Below are 15,671 nucleotides of genomic sequence, written 5' to 3'. Positions count from 1 at the left end.
ATATACAGTTTTTAACTTCTAAAAGTGTATTGCATGTGTGATCTATGTAATTGAAGCATGGGTGTCACAGCAGACATGTGGGAGTCATGGAAGAACTTTGTGGAGTTTGTTCTGGCCTTCATTTATGTGGGATATATGCGTCACATTCAGACTGTCAGGCTTGTGTATCAAATTCCTTACCTGGTGAACCATTGCACTGCTCCAGTGTATTTATTTTAAGGACTGCTTTTTCTGTTACCATGTAGAATATTACATAAAATACTGTCTTTTGGTGCTACAGAAATGACCCAGTGGCTAAAGCTGGTAATAATCTTACGAAAAATTCAAGTCTAATTCCCATTGTCTATATAGGTCCATTCACAACTGCATGTACATAGAACTCCAGCTTCAGAGGATCCAATATTTCTGACACCTGCTCCCCTTGCAGGCATGCCTCCCCTCAACCCCCACCCACGAAAAAGTCTTTTCTTTTCTTTTTTTTTAAATGCTGCCTTTAAGGTCTGACAAAGTGCTCTACTTTCCTACTTTGAGTAACTTTCTTAAGAGAAACTTTTAATTTTTAGGGGGATGTGTTAGTTACTGTTACTGTGACCAAGGCAACTGGGAGGAAAGGAGGGAGAGTGGGGGGGAGAAGCTTTTGAAACCTCAAACCTCACCCGGAGGGATACACTTCCTTCAACAGAGTCCTTCTAATCCTTTCCAACAGTTCCTTTCTCTGGCATTCAAATACACAAGATTATGTGGGCCTAATTCAAAACACCCCAGAGGGTGAGAAAATGTGTCTCTAGAGCTATTTTTTGGAAGAAATCATTAAATGAGTTGATAAGATTTTATACACTAAAAGTAAAGTGCAGGTTTGAGGATGTAGCTTAGTGGGTATATGGTAGCTTAACATGCACAAAGCCCTGGATTCAGTCCTCAGCATGACATAAACTGAACATCGTGGTTCATCCTTGTCATCCCATCACACTGGAGGAGGAGGTAGAGGTAGGAAGATCAAAGTTGAAGATCAGAGGCTAGAGAGAATAGCTCAGTGTAAAAGAAAAAAGTGTTGGAAGGATAGTTTAGTAGGTCAGAGAACTAGGCTGTCATGTGTAGGCCCTAGGCCTGGACATCAGTACTGCAAAAATAATAAAATTTTGGTAAAGACAAAATTTTGTGTTCCTTACATTTTGCCTGTATGATTCTAGGAAAGGGTATTGTATGAGAGAGAAATTAGAGGAAGAAAGGGCCTGAATTGTTTGGGAACTTTGTGCAGCAACATTTATCTACCATATTGTATTTCCTTTTTGAAGATTTTATTTTATGCTGGGCAGTAGTGGTGCGCACCTTTAATCCCAGCACTTGAGAGGCAGAGCCAGATAGATTTCTGAGTTTGAGGCTAGCTTTATTTACAGAGTGAGATCCAGCATGGTCAGGATTCCACAAAGACATTCTGTCTTGAAAAACAAAACAAAACAAAACAAAACAAAAAAAAATTACAAAAAAATGTTATTTGTATATATGAGTGTTTGCTTGCCACACATGTGTGTATCATTTGTGTGTTTGGTGACCAGAGAAGTCAGAAAGAAGCCACTAGATTCTTATAACTGGTGTTATGAATGGTTCTCAGCCACCATGTAGGTACTGAGAACCAAACCTGGGTCCTATACAAGAACAAGTTCCCTTAATAACACTGAGCCATCTCTAGTCGAAGTGTCTACCATATTCTTGATACCATTGGTCTTTGGTGAACAGAGCAAAACAAAGGGTTCTTAGACTGTTGTTTTATTGTTTATTCTTTGTGAAACATTGTTTTATTTGATTTGCATATATTCAATTACACTTTAAATTTACTTTATGTATATGGACATTTTGCCTTCAGAGGTCAAAAGACACCATCAGATCATCTGGAACTGGGCTGTTGGTACTGGAGATCAAACCTAGGTCATCATCCACAAGAGCTGCAAGTGCTCTTCTTGGTCCCTGAGCTAGCACTCACTCTGACTCATTTGTAATTATAATAACTCTGAATTTATTTCTTATAAAAGACATAATATGTCATCTTTTATTTGGTTAGGGAGGGAGCAGATGCTGGAAAATGAACCCAATGCTTTATACATTGTAGTTAGTGTGCTAAACTACTGTATTACACTTTTTAGCTAGGAATCTGTTTCATCTTAAAGAAAGGTGTTACTAAAAGAATGGAACCACGAAAAAGTTGGTTAAATGAGAGTTCCAAGTTTGTATTAATGAAAGTGGGGCCCTAGTTACTGGAAGAGGTCTGAAATGTTATCACCACTAGATACCAACATCTGACTTGATCCAGCATTGTCTCCCTCTATTCATAGTTGTCTATCTGATATATTACTCACATTTTGAAGTGACTTAGTACATAATAGGGAAAAGATTTGATTAAATTAAGATATTAGGCAGTAGTCTGGGGGAGATGGCTCTGTATGTGATAGCTTTTACTCTGCAGTCCTGAGGATCTGATCAAGTTCCCAGCATCCATATAAAAAGCTTAGCATGCCCTCATGTTCCTGTAATTTTAGTGTCGGGAACGGTCTACAGACAGATGCCGAGAGCTTGTTGACTGGCCAGCTTAGCCCAAGGGAAAAGGGTTTGATCAGTGAGAGGCTCTGTGAAGGCAGTGAGCAAGAGAGTGATACATAGGAGGATACATGACATCTTGCTTTGGCTTCTATGTGTGTGTGCTCATACCCATGTACCACACGGTCAGTGTGCATAAAGTGCTCACAGATGCACAAGCGTGCACACACAGAGAGAGATTAAGCAGGGAGCCTAGGGTTTAAACCTAGAAAATTATAGCTTCCTGAAATAAATGTATAGATGCATCTTAGTCTCTGGTTAAGAGCATCATAAATTTGGGTAAGTGTGGGATTATTTTCCAGAGAGGAAAAAGAACTAGGTCAGTGAGTTGACTCACCATCATTAATGTGTATTTTAAGTGGAGCTTGATGATAAGTACTTGGAAGGGGACTCTTCATTCTCTGGGTTCTTTTATTGTGAAGAATGGATTCAAGAACTGATACATATATTTTTTTAAAACTAATAGGTATGCTATGTTATCAGCAGGTATGGTCACCTACACAAGATCAAGTCATTCCAGGGTGTGTACAGGAAAGGGCAGAGAGGCTCAAGAGCTATCGCTCCTAACTGGGGAGCTATTGACAGTTGATAGCTTCTGGAAGAGAGTCCGCTTTCTTTACAGATGTGGCCTCTGGTAGGTTGACCTCCTACTGACCATACATACTTGTGAATATATGAGCAGCACAAATTGAATTTGGTGATGGTGGTGGATGATGATGACGGTGGTGGTGATGATGATGTTGGTGGTGGTGTTTGAGCTGAAGAGATGGCTCAGTGCTTAAGAGATTGGACTGCTCTGGGTGTTCTTTAACTCTAGTTCCATAGGATGCAGGATCTTCTGCAGGCACTCATGTAGAGCACTTTCATACATTTAGGCAGAACACTAAGAGTAGCCAGTTGTGGTAACTTAACAACAGTAGGTTATGCTAAAGAGGCAGAGGCACTAGGATTACCAGTTCAAGTTCGAGGCCAACCTGGACTACACATTTTATTTTCACAAACCTAAGGATTGTGGCTCATTGCAGAAGACGGGCACGGAGTCTGTTGTGAGACTGGTAATATCAGAAGATAGACCCGTAAAGTCCCACCAACATGACAACTAAACATGAGCTGAGCAAGGACAACGATGTACATAGCCGGGGTGGATGGAGAAAGACCACAAAGTCTCAACCCCACACAGCTGAGGAAGTAAGAAATATTCAAAGTAGGAGAAAGAGTCTGCTCCAGAAGAGCACAAAAAATGCTTATCCAGTACCAGTGGTCAGTCGTGAGAACATACATATAAGTAACATAATTCAGACTGAACAAGTTATCTTTAGGTATATTTGTGTGCATGTAAAAGTAATTTTAAAAAAAAGGAAGCCATGAATTTGAAAGAGCACATGGTGGGGGGGGGTGTGGATATTGAAAGGGATCTTAGTCACTGTTCTATTGCTGTGAAGAGACACCATCACCATAGCAACTCTTACAAAAGAAAACATGTAATGGGGCTTATGGTTTTAAGGGGCTTTCTCCATTTTCATCATAGTTTGATGGTGGGTCTGGGAGGAAAGGAGAAAGGAGGGGACTGCGATCAGGATGCAAAGTGAGTAAATCAGCTAGTTAATAGGGGAAAAAAGACGAGAGACAGACAGATACACACACACACACACACACACACACACACACACACACACACACACATACACACAGAAGACACTGGGATTGGCTTGGGCTTTTGAAACTCCAAAGCCCACCCCCCAGTGACACACTTCCTTCAACAAAGTCACATATCCTAATTGCTCTCAAATAATGCCACTCCCTAATGACCAAGCATTCAATATATGACCCTGTAGGGGCCATTCTCATTTCAGATCATCATAGAGGGTTTGGGGGTGGGGAGGGAGAAATTGTTTGATTATTTTATAATCTCAAAAATAGAGGAGGACATGAAATTGGGGAAGGGCCTGAAAGGAATGAGGGGGTGAATTTGATTAAGCAAAGTACATTGTATAAAACTTAAAGGCTTTGATGTGTTCTTGGATTCAGTTTGTGAGATTTTATTGAGTATTTTTGCATCAATATTCATAAGGGAAATTGGTCTGAAGTTCTCTTTCTTTGTTGGGTCTTTGTGTGGTTTAGGTATAAGAGTAATTGTGGCTTCATAAAAGGTATTCGGTAGTGATCCATCTGTTTCAATTTTGTGGAATAGTTTGGATAATATTGGTATGAGGTCATCTATGAAGGTTTGATAGAATTCTGCACTAAACCCGTCTGGACCTGGGCTCTTTTTGGTTGGGAGACTTTTAATGACTGCTTCTATTTCTTTATGAGTTATGGGGTGGTTTAGATGGTTTATGTGTTCCTGGTTTAACTTTGGTACCTGGTATCTGTCTAGAAAATTGTCCATTTCCTGCAGATTTTCCAGTTTGTTGAATATAGGCTTTTGTAGTAGGATCTGATGTTTTTTTAATTTCCTTTGATTCTGTTGTTATGTCTCCCTTTTCATTTCTGATTTTGGTAATTTGGACACACTCTCTGTGACCTCTGACTAGTCTGGCTAAGGGTTTATCTTGTTGATTTTCTCAAAGAACCAGCTTCTGGTTTTGTTGATTCTTTGTATAGTCCTTTTCATTTCTACTTGGTTGATTTCAGCTCTGAGTTTGATTATTTCCTGCCTTCTACTCCTCTTGGGTTTATTTATTACTTTTTGTTCTAGAGCTTTTAGGTGTGCTGTCAAGCTGCTGACATACGCTCTCTCCTGTTTCTTTTTGCAGGCACTCAGAGCTATTAGTTTTCCTCTTAGTACTGCTTTCATTGTGTCCCATAAGTTTGGGAATGTTGTATCTTCATTTTCATTTAATTCCAAGAAGTCTTTAATTACTTTCTTTATTTCTTCCTTGACCAGGTTGTCATTGAGAAGAGCATTGTTCAGCTTCCATGTACATGTGGGTTTTCTGTCATTATTGTTATTGAAGACCAGTCTTAGTGCCTGGTGATATGATAGGATGTATGGAATTATTTCTATCTTCCTGTATCTGTTGAGGCTTGTTTTATAACCAATTATATGGTCAATTTTGGAGAAGGTTCCATGAGGTGCTGGGAAGAAGGTATATCCTTTTGTTTTAGAATGGAATGGTCTATAAATATCTGTTAAATCCATTTGGTTCATAACTTCTGTTAGTTTCTGTACATCTCTGTTTAATTTCTGTTTCCATGATCTGTCCATTGATGAGAGTGGGGTGTTGAAATCTCCTGCTATCTGTCATGATCAAGTAGGCTTCATTCCAGGGATACAGGGATGGTTTAATAATTGAAAATCCATCAATGTAATCCACTCTATAAACAAACTCAAAGATAAGAGCCACATGGTCATTTCATTAGCTGCTGAGAAAGCATTTGACAAAATTCAACACCCCTTCATGATAAAAGTCCTGGAAAGATCAGGAATTCAAGGCCCATACCTAAACATAGTAAAAGCCATATACAGCAAACCAGTAGCTAACATCAAACTAGATGGAGAGAAACTTGTAGCAATCCCACTAAAATCAGAGACTAGTCAGGACTTCCCGCTCTCTCCCTACTTATTCAGTATAGTACTCAAAATCCTAGCCAGAGAAATCAGACAGCGAAAGGAGGTCAAAGGGATACAAACTGGAAGAGAAGAAATCAAAATATCACTATTTGCAGATGATATGATAGTGTACTTAAGTGACCCCAAAAGTTGCACCAGAGAACTACTTAACCTGATAACAACTTCAGCAAAGTGTCAAGGTATAAAATTAACTCAAACAAATCAGTAGTCTTCCTCTACTCAAAGGATAGACAGGCTGAGAAAGAAATTAAGGAAATGACACCCTTCACAATAGTCCCAAATAATATAAAATATCTTGGTGTGACTTTAACCAAGCAAGTGAAAGATCTGTATGACAAGAACTTCAAGTTTCTGAAGTAGGAAATTGATGAAGATCTCAGAAGATGGAAAGATTGGCAGGATTAATGTAGTAAAGATAGCCATTTTGCCAAAAGTGATCTACAGATTCAATGCAATCCCCCAAAAAAATTCCTATTCAATTCTTTATAGAGATATAAAGCAATTTGCAAATTCATTTGGAATAACAAAAAACCTAGATTAGCGAAAACTATACTCAACAATAAAAGAACTTCTGGGGGAATCAACATCCTTGGCTTCAAACAGTATTACAGAACTATAGTCATAAAAGCTTTATTGTATTGGTACAGAGACAGGCATATAGATCAATGGAACAGAATTGAAGACCCAGAAATGAACCCACACACCTATAGTCACTTGTTCTTTGACAAAGGAGCTAAAACCACCCAATGGAAGAAAGATAGCTTTTTTAACAAATGGTGCTGGTTCAACTCGGGGTCAGCATGTAAAAGAATGCAGATTGATCCATTCTTATCACCCTGTACAAAGCTTAAGTTCAAATGGATCAAGGACCTCCACATCAAACCAGATACACTCAAACTAATAGAAGAAAGAGTGGGAAGGAGTCTTGATCACATGGGCACTGGGGAAATTTTCCTGAACAAAACACCAATGGCTCATGCTCTAAGATCAAGAATCAGCTCTAAGATCAAGAATCAACAAATGGGACCTCATAAAACTGCAAAGCTTTTGTAAGGCAAAAGACACTGTCATTAGGACAAAACAGCCACCAACAGATTGGGAAAAGATCTTTACAAATCCTACATCTGATAGAGGCTAATATCCAAAATATACAAAGAACTTAAGAAGTTAGACTCCAGAGAGCCAAATAACCCTGTTAAAAATGGGGTACAAAGCTAAACAAAACATTCTCAGCTGAGGAATATCAAATGGCTGAGAAGCACCTAAAGAAATGTTCAACATCTTTAGTCATAAGGGAAATGCAAATCAAAACAATCCTGAGATTTCACCTCACACCAGTGAGAATGGCTAAGATAAAAAACTCAGGTGACAGCAGATGCTGGCGAGGATGTGGAGAAAGAGGAACACTCCTCCATTGTTGGTGGGATTGCAGACTGGTACAGCCACTCTGGAAATCAGTCTGGAGGTTCCTCAGAAAATTGGACATTGAACTGCCTGAGGATCCAGCTATACCTCTTTTGGGCATATACCCAAAAGATGCCCCCACATATAACAAAGACACTTGCTCCACTATGTTCATAGCAGCCTTATTTATAATAGCCAGAAGCTGAAAAGAACCCAGATGCCTTTCAACAAAGGAATGGATTTAAAAATTGTGGTACATTTACACAATGGAATACTACTCAGCTATCAAAAACAATGACTTTATGAAATTCATAGTCAAATGGAATGAACTAGAAAATATCATCCTGAGTGAGGTAACCTAGTCATAGAAAAACACAACTTGATATCAGTATGCACTCACTGATAAGTGGATATTAGCCAAAACGCTCGAATTACCCACTATGCAAGCCATAGACCACAGGAATTTCAAGAAGAAGGGTGACCAAAATGCGATGCTCTCAGTCCTTCTTAAAAGGGGGAAAAATATCCATAGGAGGGGATATGAAGGCAAAGTTTAGAGCAGCAACTAAAGGAATGGTCATTCAGAACCTGACCCACGTGTGGCCCATATTTATACAGCCACCAAAACTAGATAAGAGTGATGAAGCGAGAAAATGCATGCTGAAAGGGACTGGATATAGATCTGTCCTGAGAGACACATCCAGAGCATGTCCAATACAGAGGTCAATGCCAGCAGCAAACGACTGAACTGAGAACAGGACCCCCTTGGGGGGAATTAGAGGAAGGATTGAAAGAGTTGAAGGAGCTTGCAACCCCATAAGAACAACAATGCCAACCAACCAGAGCTTCTAGCGACTAAACCACTACTGAAAGACTATACATGGACTGACCCAGGGCTCCAACTGCATATGTAACAGAGAATAGCCTTGTTGGTCACCAGGGGAAGGGGAAGCCCTTGGTCCTGCCAAGGTTGGACCCCAATGCAGGGGAATATTGGGGAGGGCAATAAGGGGGATGTATACAGGGAATGTCCGTATGGGGGAAGGGTAGGAGAGGGAATGGGGGCTTATGGACAGAAAACCCAGAAGGGGAATAACCTTTGAAATGAAAGTAAAGAAATATATCTAATAAAAATTAAAAAAACAGGGGCTGGGGATTTAGCTCAGCGGTAGAGCGCTTGCCTAGGAAGCGCAAGGCCCTGGGTTCGGTCCCCAGCTCCGGAAAAAAAGAACAAAAAAAAAAAATTAAAAAAACAAAATCCTTCAAAGGCTTAGTTAAAATTATCTATTTAAAAGTTATTAAATGGTGACACATGCCTTTAATCCCAGAACTTGAGAGGTAGTGGCAGGCAGATCTCTTATACCTAGTAAAAATCAGTTTCCATTTAATCAGCATCTATGTTGTTTAGATAATTCCTCATGAAAAACAGGAAATCTTGCACATTTAAGTTGTGATCATCTGCTAGCGTGCTAGTCCAGTGTGCTGCTTTATACTGGGAAATAGGAGGTCTACTTTACTTAACCCTGGACCACAGCCCTTGACCTGAATATAAAACTAGAACACAGTTAAATATGCAAAATGGCTCCCTCAACTATAGAGGTTGTTAGCAATACAAAGCAGTTACTACTCGACGAGAAAGCAAGATGCCTCTGTTGACTTCTGTTTATTTCATCACTAAAATTAAGAGATTAATTTTATAAGTTACTGATACCCGAATAACAGAAAATTCACTTAATTTTTTTGTTTTTTCGTGTTGCTTTTCAAGACAGGGTTTCTCTGGATATAGCTTTGGGTGTCTCAGAACTCAATTCTGCTGACCAGGCCAGCCTTGAAGCTCACAGAGATCCTCTGCCTTTGTCTCCCAAGTGCTGGGATTTAAGGCATGCAGTGTTATATACCTCCCAATTTTAAATTATATTTATATATTTATATTTGTGCATGTTGGCAAAAGTTCATTTTCCTTCCTGAGCTCAAACTCAAGTGGTTATTCTTGGAGGCAGTCTGGGTCTTGATGACCCCAGAATGAATCAATTTATAGTGCTGCTTTTCTTTCATCAAATTATATGCTGCCAGTGGAGGATACTCTTCCCCCCCCCCCCCCCCAAGACTTTGTACTGCACATCTTTATATTCACAGCTTGTGTTAAATTTCAACTTGGTGTGTTGCCACAGAGGTTGAGTCCTTGATCCTCTTAGAAAGGATCCCTGTTTGATTCCCAACACCCACAAAGCTCACAACCATCTGTAAGTATAGTTCCAGGGGTTCCCTCTTCTGACATCTGCAATCATCAGTTACCTACTTGGTGTACATACATATGTGTAGTCCAAACATACACATAAAATTAATTTTTCCAATTTATTCACTTTACATCCTAATAGCTGCCCCCACTCCGCACAGTCCCTCTCCCCCTCCCCTTCTCCTGTGGAGAGTGGGTGGAGGCCCCCCTTGGGTATCCACTCTCCCTGGCACATCAAGTCTCTGTGGGGCTAGGCGCATCCTCTCCCACTGAGGCAGACAAGGCAGCCCAGTTGGGAAAACAGATTTCACAGGTAGGCTTTAGGGACAGCCCCCACTCTCTAGCTGTTGGGGACCCACATGAAGACCGAGCTGCACATCTGCTACGTTTGTGCAGGGCCTAGGACCAGCCTGTGTGTGCTCTTTGGTTGGTGGTTCCGTCTCTTGAGAGCTCCCAAGAGCTTCAGGTTAATTGATTCTCTTGGACTTCCTGTGCTGTTCCTATCCCCTTTGGGGTCCTCAATCCTTCCCCCAACTTTTCTGTAAGAGTCCCTGAGCTCTGTCTGATGTTTGACTGTGGGTCTTAGCATCTGTCGGCTTCTGGATGGAGCCTCTCAGAGGACAGTTATGCTAGGCTCCTATCTGCAAGCAAAACAGAGTATCATTAATACTGTCATGGATTAGTGCTTGCCCATGGGATGGGTTTCAAGTTGGGCCGATTATTGGTTGACCATTCCCTCAGTCTCTGTTCTGTTCCCTGTCTCTGTATTTCTTATAGACTGTAGCTGTACCCAATTAACACTACTCAATTCCATCCTTGCAGCGAAGGCAGCGCTCCTCGATGCCCACCCCAATGTTCCTGGGTTCCCAAATGAAAGACACATTTACACAGCCTTTATATTTTTATATACCTTAAACAGCTCAATGACTGGACCACTTTCTAACCTCCACATGGCTAATCCACCCTCTGATATTTCCAAGTTGTTACTTTCTAGAGCCTCCATCTTGGCTACTCCAGACCCGGATGTGCTACAAATCCTTGCCACCTACATCCATGGCTATGTTCTCTGTCCTGCATCTCTCAGGAGTGGTAGAACTCTCCTTCATCCTCCTTGCCTAGGAATCCTTAAAGTCCTGCCCCGTCATCGCCTAGCCATTGCCCGCTGGCAACTTTATTTACCAAGCAGAACCAACTTGGGGCAGGGTCCACCAGTCGTATACATGGGACGCTGCAAACAGGTTTTTTTGGTGTGGGGTAATTAGCTTTAGAATACAAGCAGCTACAATAGAGAGGACAAATTTTAAATTGAAAGTTTTTTGGGTGGGTTTGTGTCCTTATCCCTCCACTAGGAGTCCTGCCTGTTTACAGGAGGTATCCTCTTCAGGCTCTATATCCCACTATAGGAGTCACAGACTCCTGGGAGCCTCCCTACCTTATCAGCTGCAGATTTCCATGTATTCTTCTGGCTCTCATTCCTGTCTGCCCTGTGCACTATCCTGAAACACATATACATACACCCCATTCTCCTATCTACTACTTCTCCCACTGAGATCCCTCCCTTCGTCTGCCTCCTATGACTATTCCCAATTCTAAATGAGATTCAAGCATGCTTACTTGGACCTTCCTTCTTGTTTAGCTTCTCTGGGTCTGTGGAGTGGGTATCCTGTACTTTATGGCTAAAATCCACTTCTAAGTGAGTACATACCATGCATGTCCTTTTGGGTCTGGGCTACCTTACAATGATAACTTCCTAGCTCCACCCATTTGCCTGCAAAAATCATTATGTCCTTGTCTTTAATAGTTGAATAGTATTACATTGTGTACATGAACCACATTGTCTGCATTAGTTCCTTGGTTGAGGGACATCTATCTGGGTTTTTGCAGTTTCTGACTGTTAGAAACAAAGCTGCTGTGAGCACAGTGGAGCATGTATCCTGGCATGGTGGAGCTTCTTTTAAGTATATGCTCAGGAATGCTGAGTCTTCTGGTAGAACTGTTTCCAAAATTACCTGAGAAACCGCCAGGTTGATTGCAAGAGTGGTTGTGTTGTCCAACTCTGTATTCCCACCAATACAGGAGTGTCCCCTTGTTCCACATCTTCTCCAGCGTGTGCTGTGCTTGGGTTTGTTATCTTCGCCATTCTGATGGGTGTAAGATAAGATCTTAGGGTCATTTTTCTTTGCATTTCCTTTAAGTGCTTCTCGACCATTCCAGATTCCTCTGTTGGAAATTCTGTTTAGCTCTGTACCCCATTTTTAATTGGGTTGTTTGGTTTGTTGGAGAAGATATATAAAGATATAGTCTGGATATTATCTGTCAGATGTAGGGTTAGTGGAGAGATCTCTTTGCAGTCTGTAGGCTGCCATTTTATCCTGTTGAGAGTGCCCTTAAATTTAAACTTGCAGACACACACATATAAAATAAGTGAATCTTTACTGTGTAATGGACTTTTATGGTAAAGCAATACACAACATTCAATCCAGGAAAGGAACGCAGGACAGACTGAATACTGATTGTGTGTCTAAGTCCTACTTGATGAACCAAAAAAGTCTCACTGGGGTTCCTAACAGAAATATGGACGGGTGAGAGGTAAGTCCTAATTAGTGAACTGGAAAGGTCTTACTGGGGTTTCCTAACCGGAGTATGAGTGGGTGAGAGCTACTTATAGAATAGAGCAAAACAAACAAAAAACAAACAAACAAACAAACAAAAAAGGAGCTGCAGTAGAGAAAGACCCACCCCAGTGTGGTTGAGGGTAGAGTTCTCTGCAGAACTTGTAGGCAGGTTTGCAGATGGGAGAAATCTCTAAAAAGAGGCTCTTTCCCAAGCAGTTGTTTACTGCTTCTAGAAAACTTAGGGCTGGAGGAATGGCTTAGTGGCTAGGAGCACACACTGTTCTTACAGAAACAAGTCTCAGCACCCACATCAGGCAGCTCTCAATATCCTGAAACTCTAGCTTCAGGGAGCCGACACCTCGGTGACTTCCTGGCATATACATAGGCACACGTACAATGTATTTTCATCAATTAAAATGTAATGAGAAAAAAGAAAAAAGGTGGGTCAGGATTTCCAGAATCTTTGAAGTTTCTACTCTGCTCAGACATGTACCCTTCTGTTTATCCACTGACTCCAGGGAGCCTTCCTCCCCGCACCCCCTTAGAAGAATGCTTCATTTAGGAAGGAGCAAAATCTCTCAAAAGTAACTATCGGGAAGCATTTTTTCAGATTATTAATATGGTAGATGCATCTCGAAAAACATGTTAAGTAAAAGAAGCCAGACACAAACGCTACATATTCAGAATTGGCCAATCTCTAGAAAGAGAGCATTGCTGACAGGGATTGGGCAGAGATTATTACTTGGAACAGGTGTCTTTCTCAGCAAGGATCTAGGTAGCGGTAGTGGTTGCTCTCTGTGAAGTCTGTGTCCCAAATAATTACATCCTAACTTGTATGTTGTAAATACTTTCTAAAACTATAAAAAAGAATACTGTTGTGATTGTTTTATGTCGATAATGTATTTTAGCTTCTGCTGCTCAACATTAATCTTCTGTTATGCTTTATAGGTAAAATGATCCATTCTATGGTAGCTCACTTGGATGCTGTTACAAGTTTAGCAGTAGATCCCAATGGAATCTATTTGATGTCTGGAAGTAAGTTTGAACTTCAGTACAACCTACAAACTTTATAAAGGAATTGTTTCTCAGTAACAAGCTTTGTTTGTCTTTTACAGGCCATGACTGCTCTATTAGATTATGGAATTTGGACAGTAAGACATGTGTACAAGAAATAACAGCCCATAGGAAGAAATTGGATGAGTCAATTTATGATGTTGCTTTCCATCCGTCAAAGGCATATATCGCCAGTGCAGGGGCTGATGCTCTTGCCAAAGTATTTGTGTGAACCAACATAGACTCGTGTTGTGGGAAGAAAAGATTTACTTGGTCAGAAAGGGGGTCTGCATCACTGCCATCACGAAAGCTACTGATAGGACACTACATGTGATCTGCCTGGTGAAAGCTGTTGGAGGCAGGCAGAAATTGGGAATCACATCCTAATGTCAGGCTTATTAGTTTAACTGTAATTAACTGTATTTTGTGGGACAGAAAGAAAAAGGACTCCAGTATCTGTGCCCTGTACTGGATATGAACTGAGCGGTTTTTGTTTTTTGTTGTTTTTTTGTTGTTTGTTTGTTTGTTTGTTTTTTTTAAGTGTTTAAGCCAATGTGGAGTCTGATCTTAGGGGAAAAGGACTTTTTGTTGGACTCTGTGTGCTGCCTTAGGGTTAGGAATGTGGTGCTCTTGTGGGGAAGCAAGCTCCAAGAGTAGCTTTTTTCATCTCTTAGTGATCTTACATTTATCAGTTGAATGCCACAGATTCCCTTTTAAACTTATTTTGCTTTAAAAAAAAGAAAAAAGAAAAAGAAAAAAGAGAGAAAAGAAAATTTAACTTAAAATATTTTAGCATTAGTTGCACAAAATGTTTGGATAAAATTCTAGTTTTTATAAGTCTTTTTATATATTTAGCCTGTCACAACAGTGCTCAAGATCATATTGATGTTTTTCTGCATTATACAACCCTAAAACACAGAGATCTCACTAACCTGCCACCTATAACCACTTTCTTTCCTCCTTTTGCCTAATACAGCTCAGCTAAGTCCTTCATAAAGATGATAATCTCCTTCGTCTACATGTCTTCATAAACCAAGGACTATTAGTGAATTAAAACAAAGGTGTGGAGTTTAGTACTCCAGATGAACTCTTTAAAAACTAATCCTGACATCCTATCACTATGTGATATTTTGTACATCTTACTGTATTTACAAGTTTATTTATCAAGGATTATCCATCTTGCTAATGGCCTATTATTTATTTTACTTTTTGTTGGTCTTTATATCCTTTTATTAATGCTCTAAAGGAACCTGTATATCTATTTTGGAATCTATTTTGTTCGTGTTGAACAGTCTAAAATAGACTAAAAATGGAATATTTTATAGTTAAGTTACAAACCAAGGTGTTTCTCCCCAAGATACTATCTTGATTTACCATGATTCCAAAACAAAATGATCTAGTTAAAAAAAAAAATTGGAGGATATTTTATTACCATTACAAATAAGATATTTAAAAAACTTGAATCAGGATACAGAAGTCTGCTGGATTTGGACTAGTCTTCCCTGTTTTATTTTTTTAGATGTGCTTACTTTTATGGTGTAACTGAAGATTTTCTTTGTGTAATGCATGATTAAGACAATAAAGTATTTTTTCTAGTCTTCCAAAAGCCTTTTCTGATCAGTTTGCGAGTTTTGATGAGTTTTGTAAGGTTTTTGTTTTACAGACTATGAATCAGCAAATTTTTAAGATTGTACCACAGAGCAAACACACAGCTGTTGAAAAATAATGTATATAAAATGCATATAATAAATATTAAATTGTGTACCTGTATGTTGCTGTGGGCCACGTCATTGCGTGTTGAGTCATGAAGTGCAGAACCCTGCAGAGTTGAACTAGGAGTGGAGGTGCTTCCTGGTGAGCCCTCATTCTTACGCTGCTCTCTAGGTTGTAGTTCTCAGTGATGCCCTAGTAAGGTACAGCAGAAACACCAAGACACTTTTCAAAGTACCTTGCACCACCAGGGGGTAGCTTTTAAGCTATTAAAACATGGCATCCAGTGTCATCCTCATCCCCCAAATTTCAGAGATACAATTTCAATAATCTGCTTAGAAATCCTATTACTTTAAAATCCGACTTTTACTTAATAGTAAGTAGTGTTATCTAGCTTAGCTCTACCTGTTTCCAGACATGTTTAGCAGAGAATAAACTGTATCATCTACGAGTAAAAGTTATCCTTATAAAGTTAAAAGTTAGCTAT

The 15,671-nt window shown here is 39.9% G+C and overlaps 1 protein-coding gene across 4 annotated transcripts in view; it reads left to right on the top strand.

Moving 5' to 3' along the window:
• Strn3 (striatin 3) overlaps positions 1–15,244 on the top strand; it is an 86,318-nt gene extending 71,074 nt beyond the window's left edge. For all 4 annotated transcript variants that reach the window (NM_001029897.3, XM_006240077.4, XM_006240075.4 and 1 more), the window contains 2 exons: positions 13,370–13,456; positions 13,537–15,244. In NM_001029897.3, coding sequence (NP_001025068.1) covers positions 13,370–13,456; positions 13,537–13,706 — 257 coding nt within the window. In that variant the 3' untranslated portion in view covers positions 13,707–15,244. The remainder of the gene's footprint in view (positions 1–13,369; positions 13,457–13,536) is intronic.
• Positions 15,245–15,671: the final 427 nt, after the last annotated feature.

This window comes from Rattus norvegicus, chromosome 6, assembly GCF_036323735.1.
Source record: "Rattus norvegicus strain BN/NHsdMcwi chromosome 6, GRCr8, whole genome shotgun sequence".
In the NCBI taxonomy this organism is placed as follows: Eukaryota; Metazoa; Chordata; class Mammalia; order Rodentia; family Muridae; genus Rattus; species Rattus norvegicus.
Note: the sequence above shows the minus strand (reverse complement) of the source record. Positions and strands in the feature narration are given on the sequence as shown.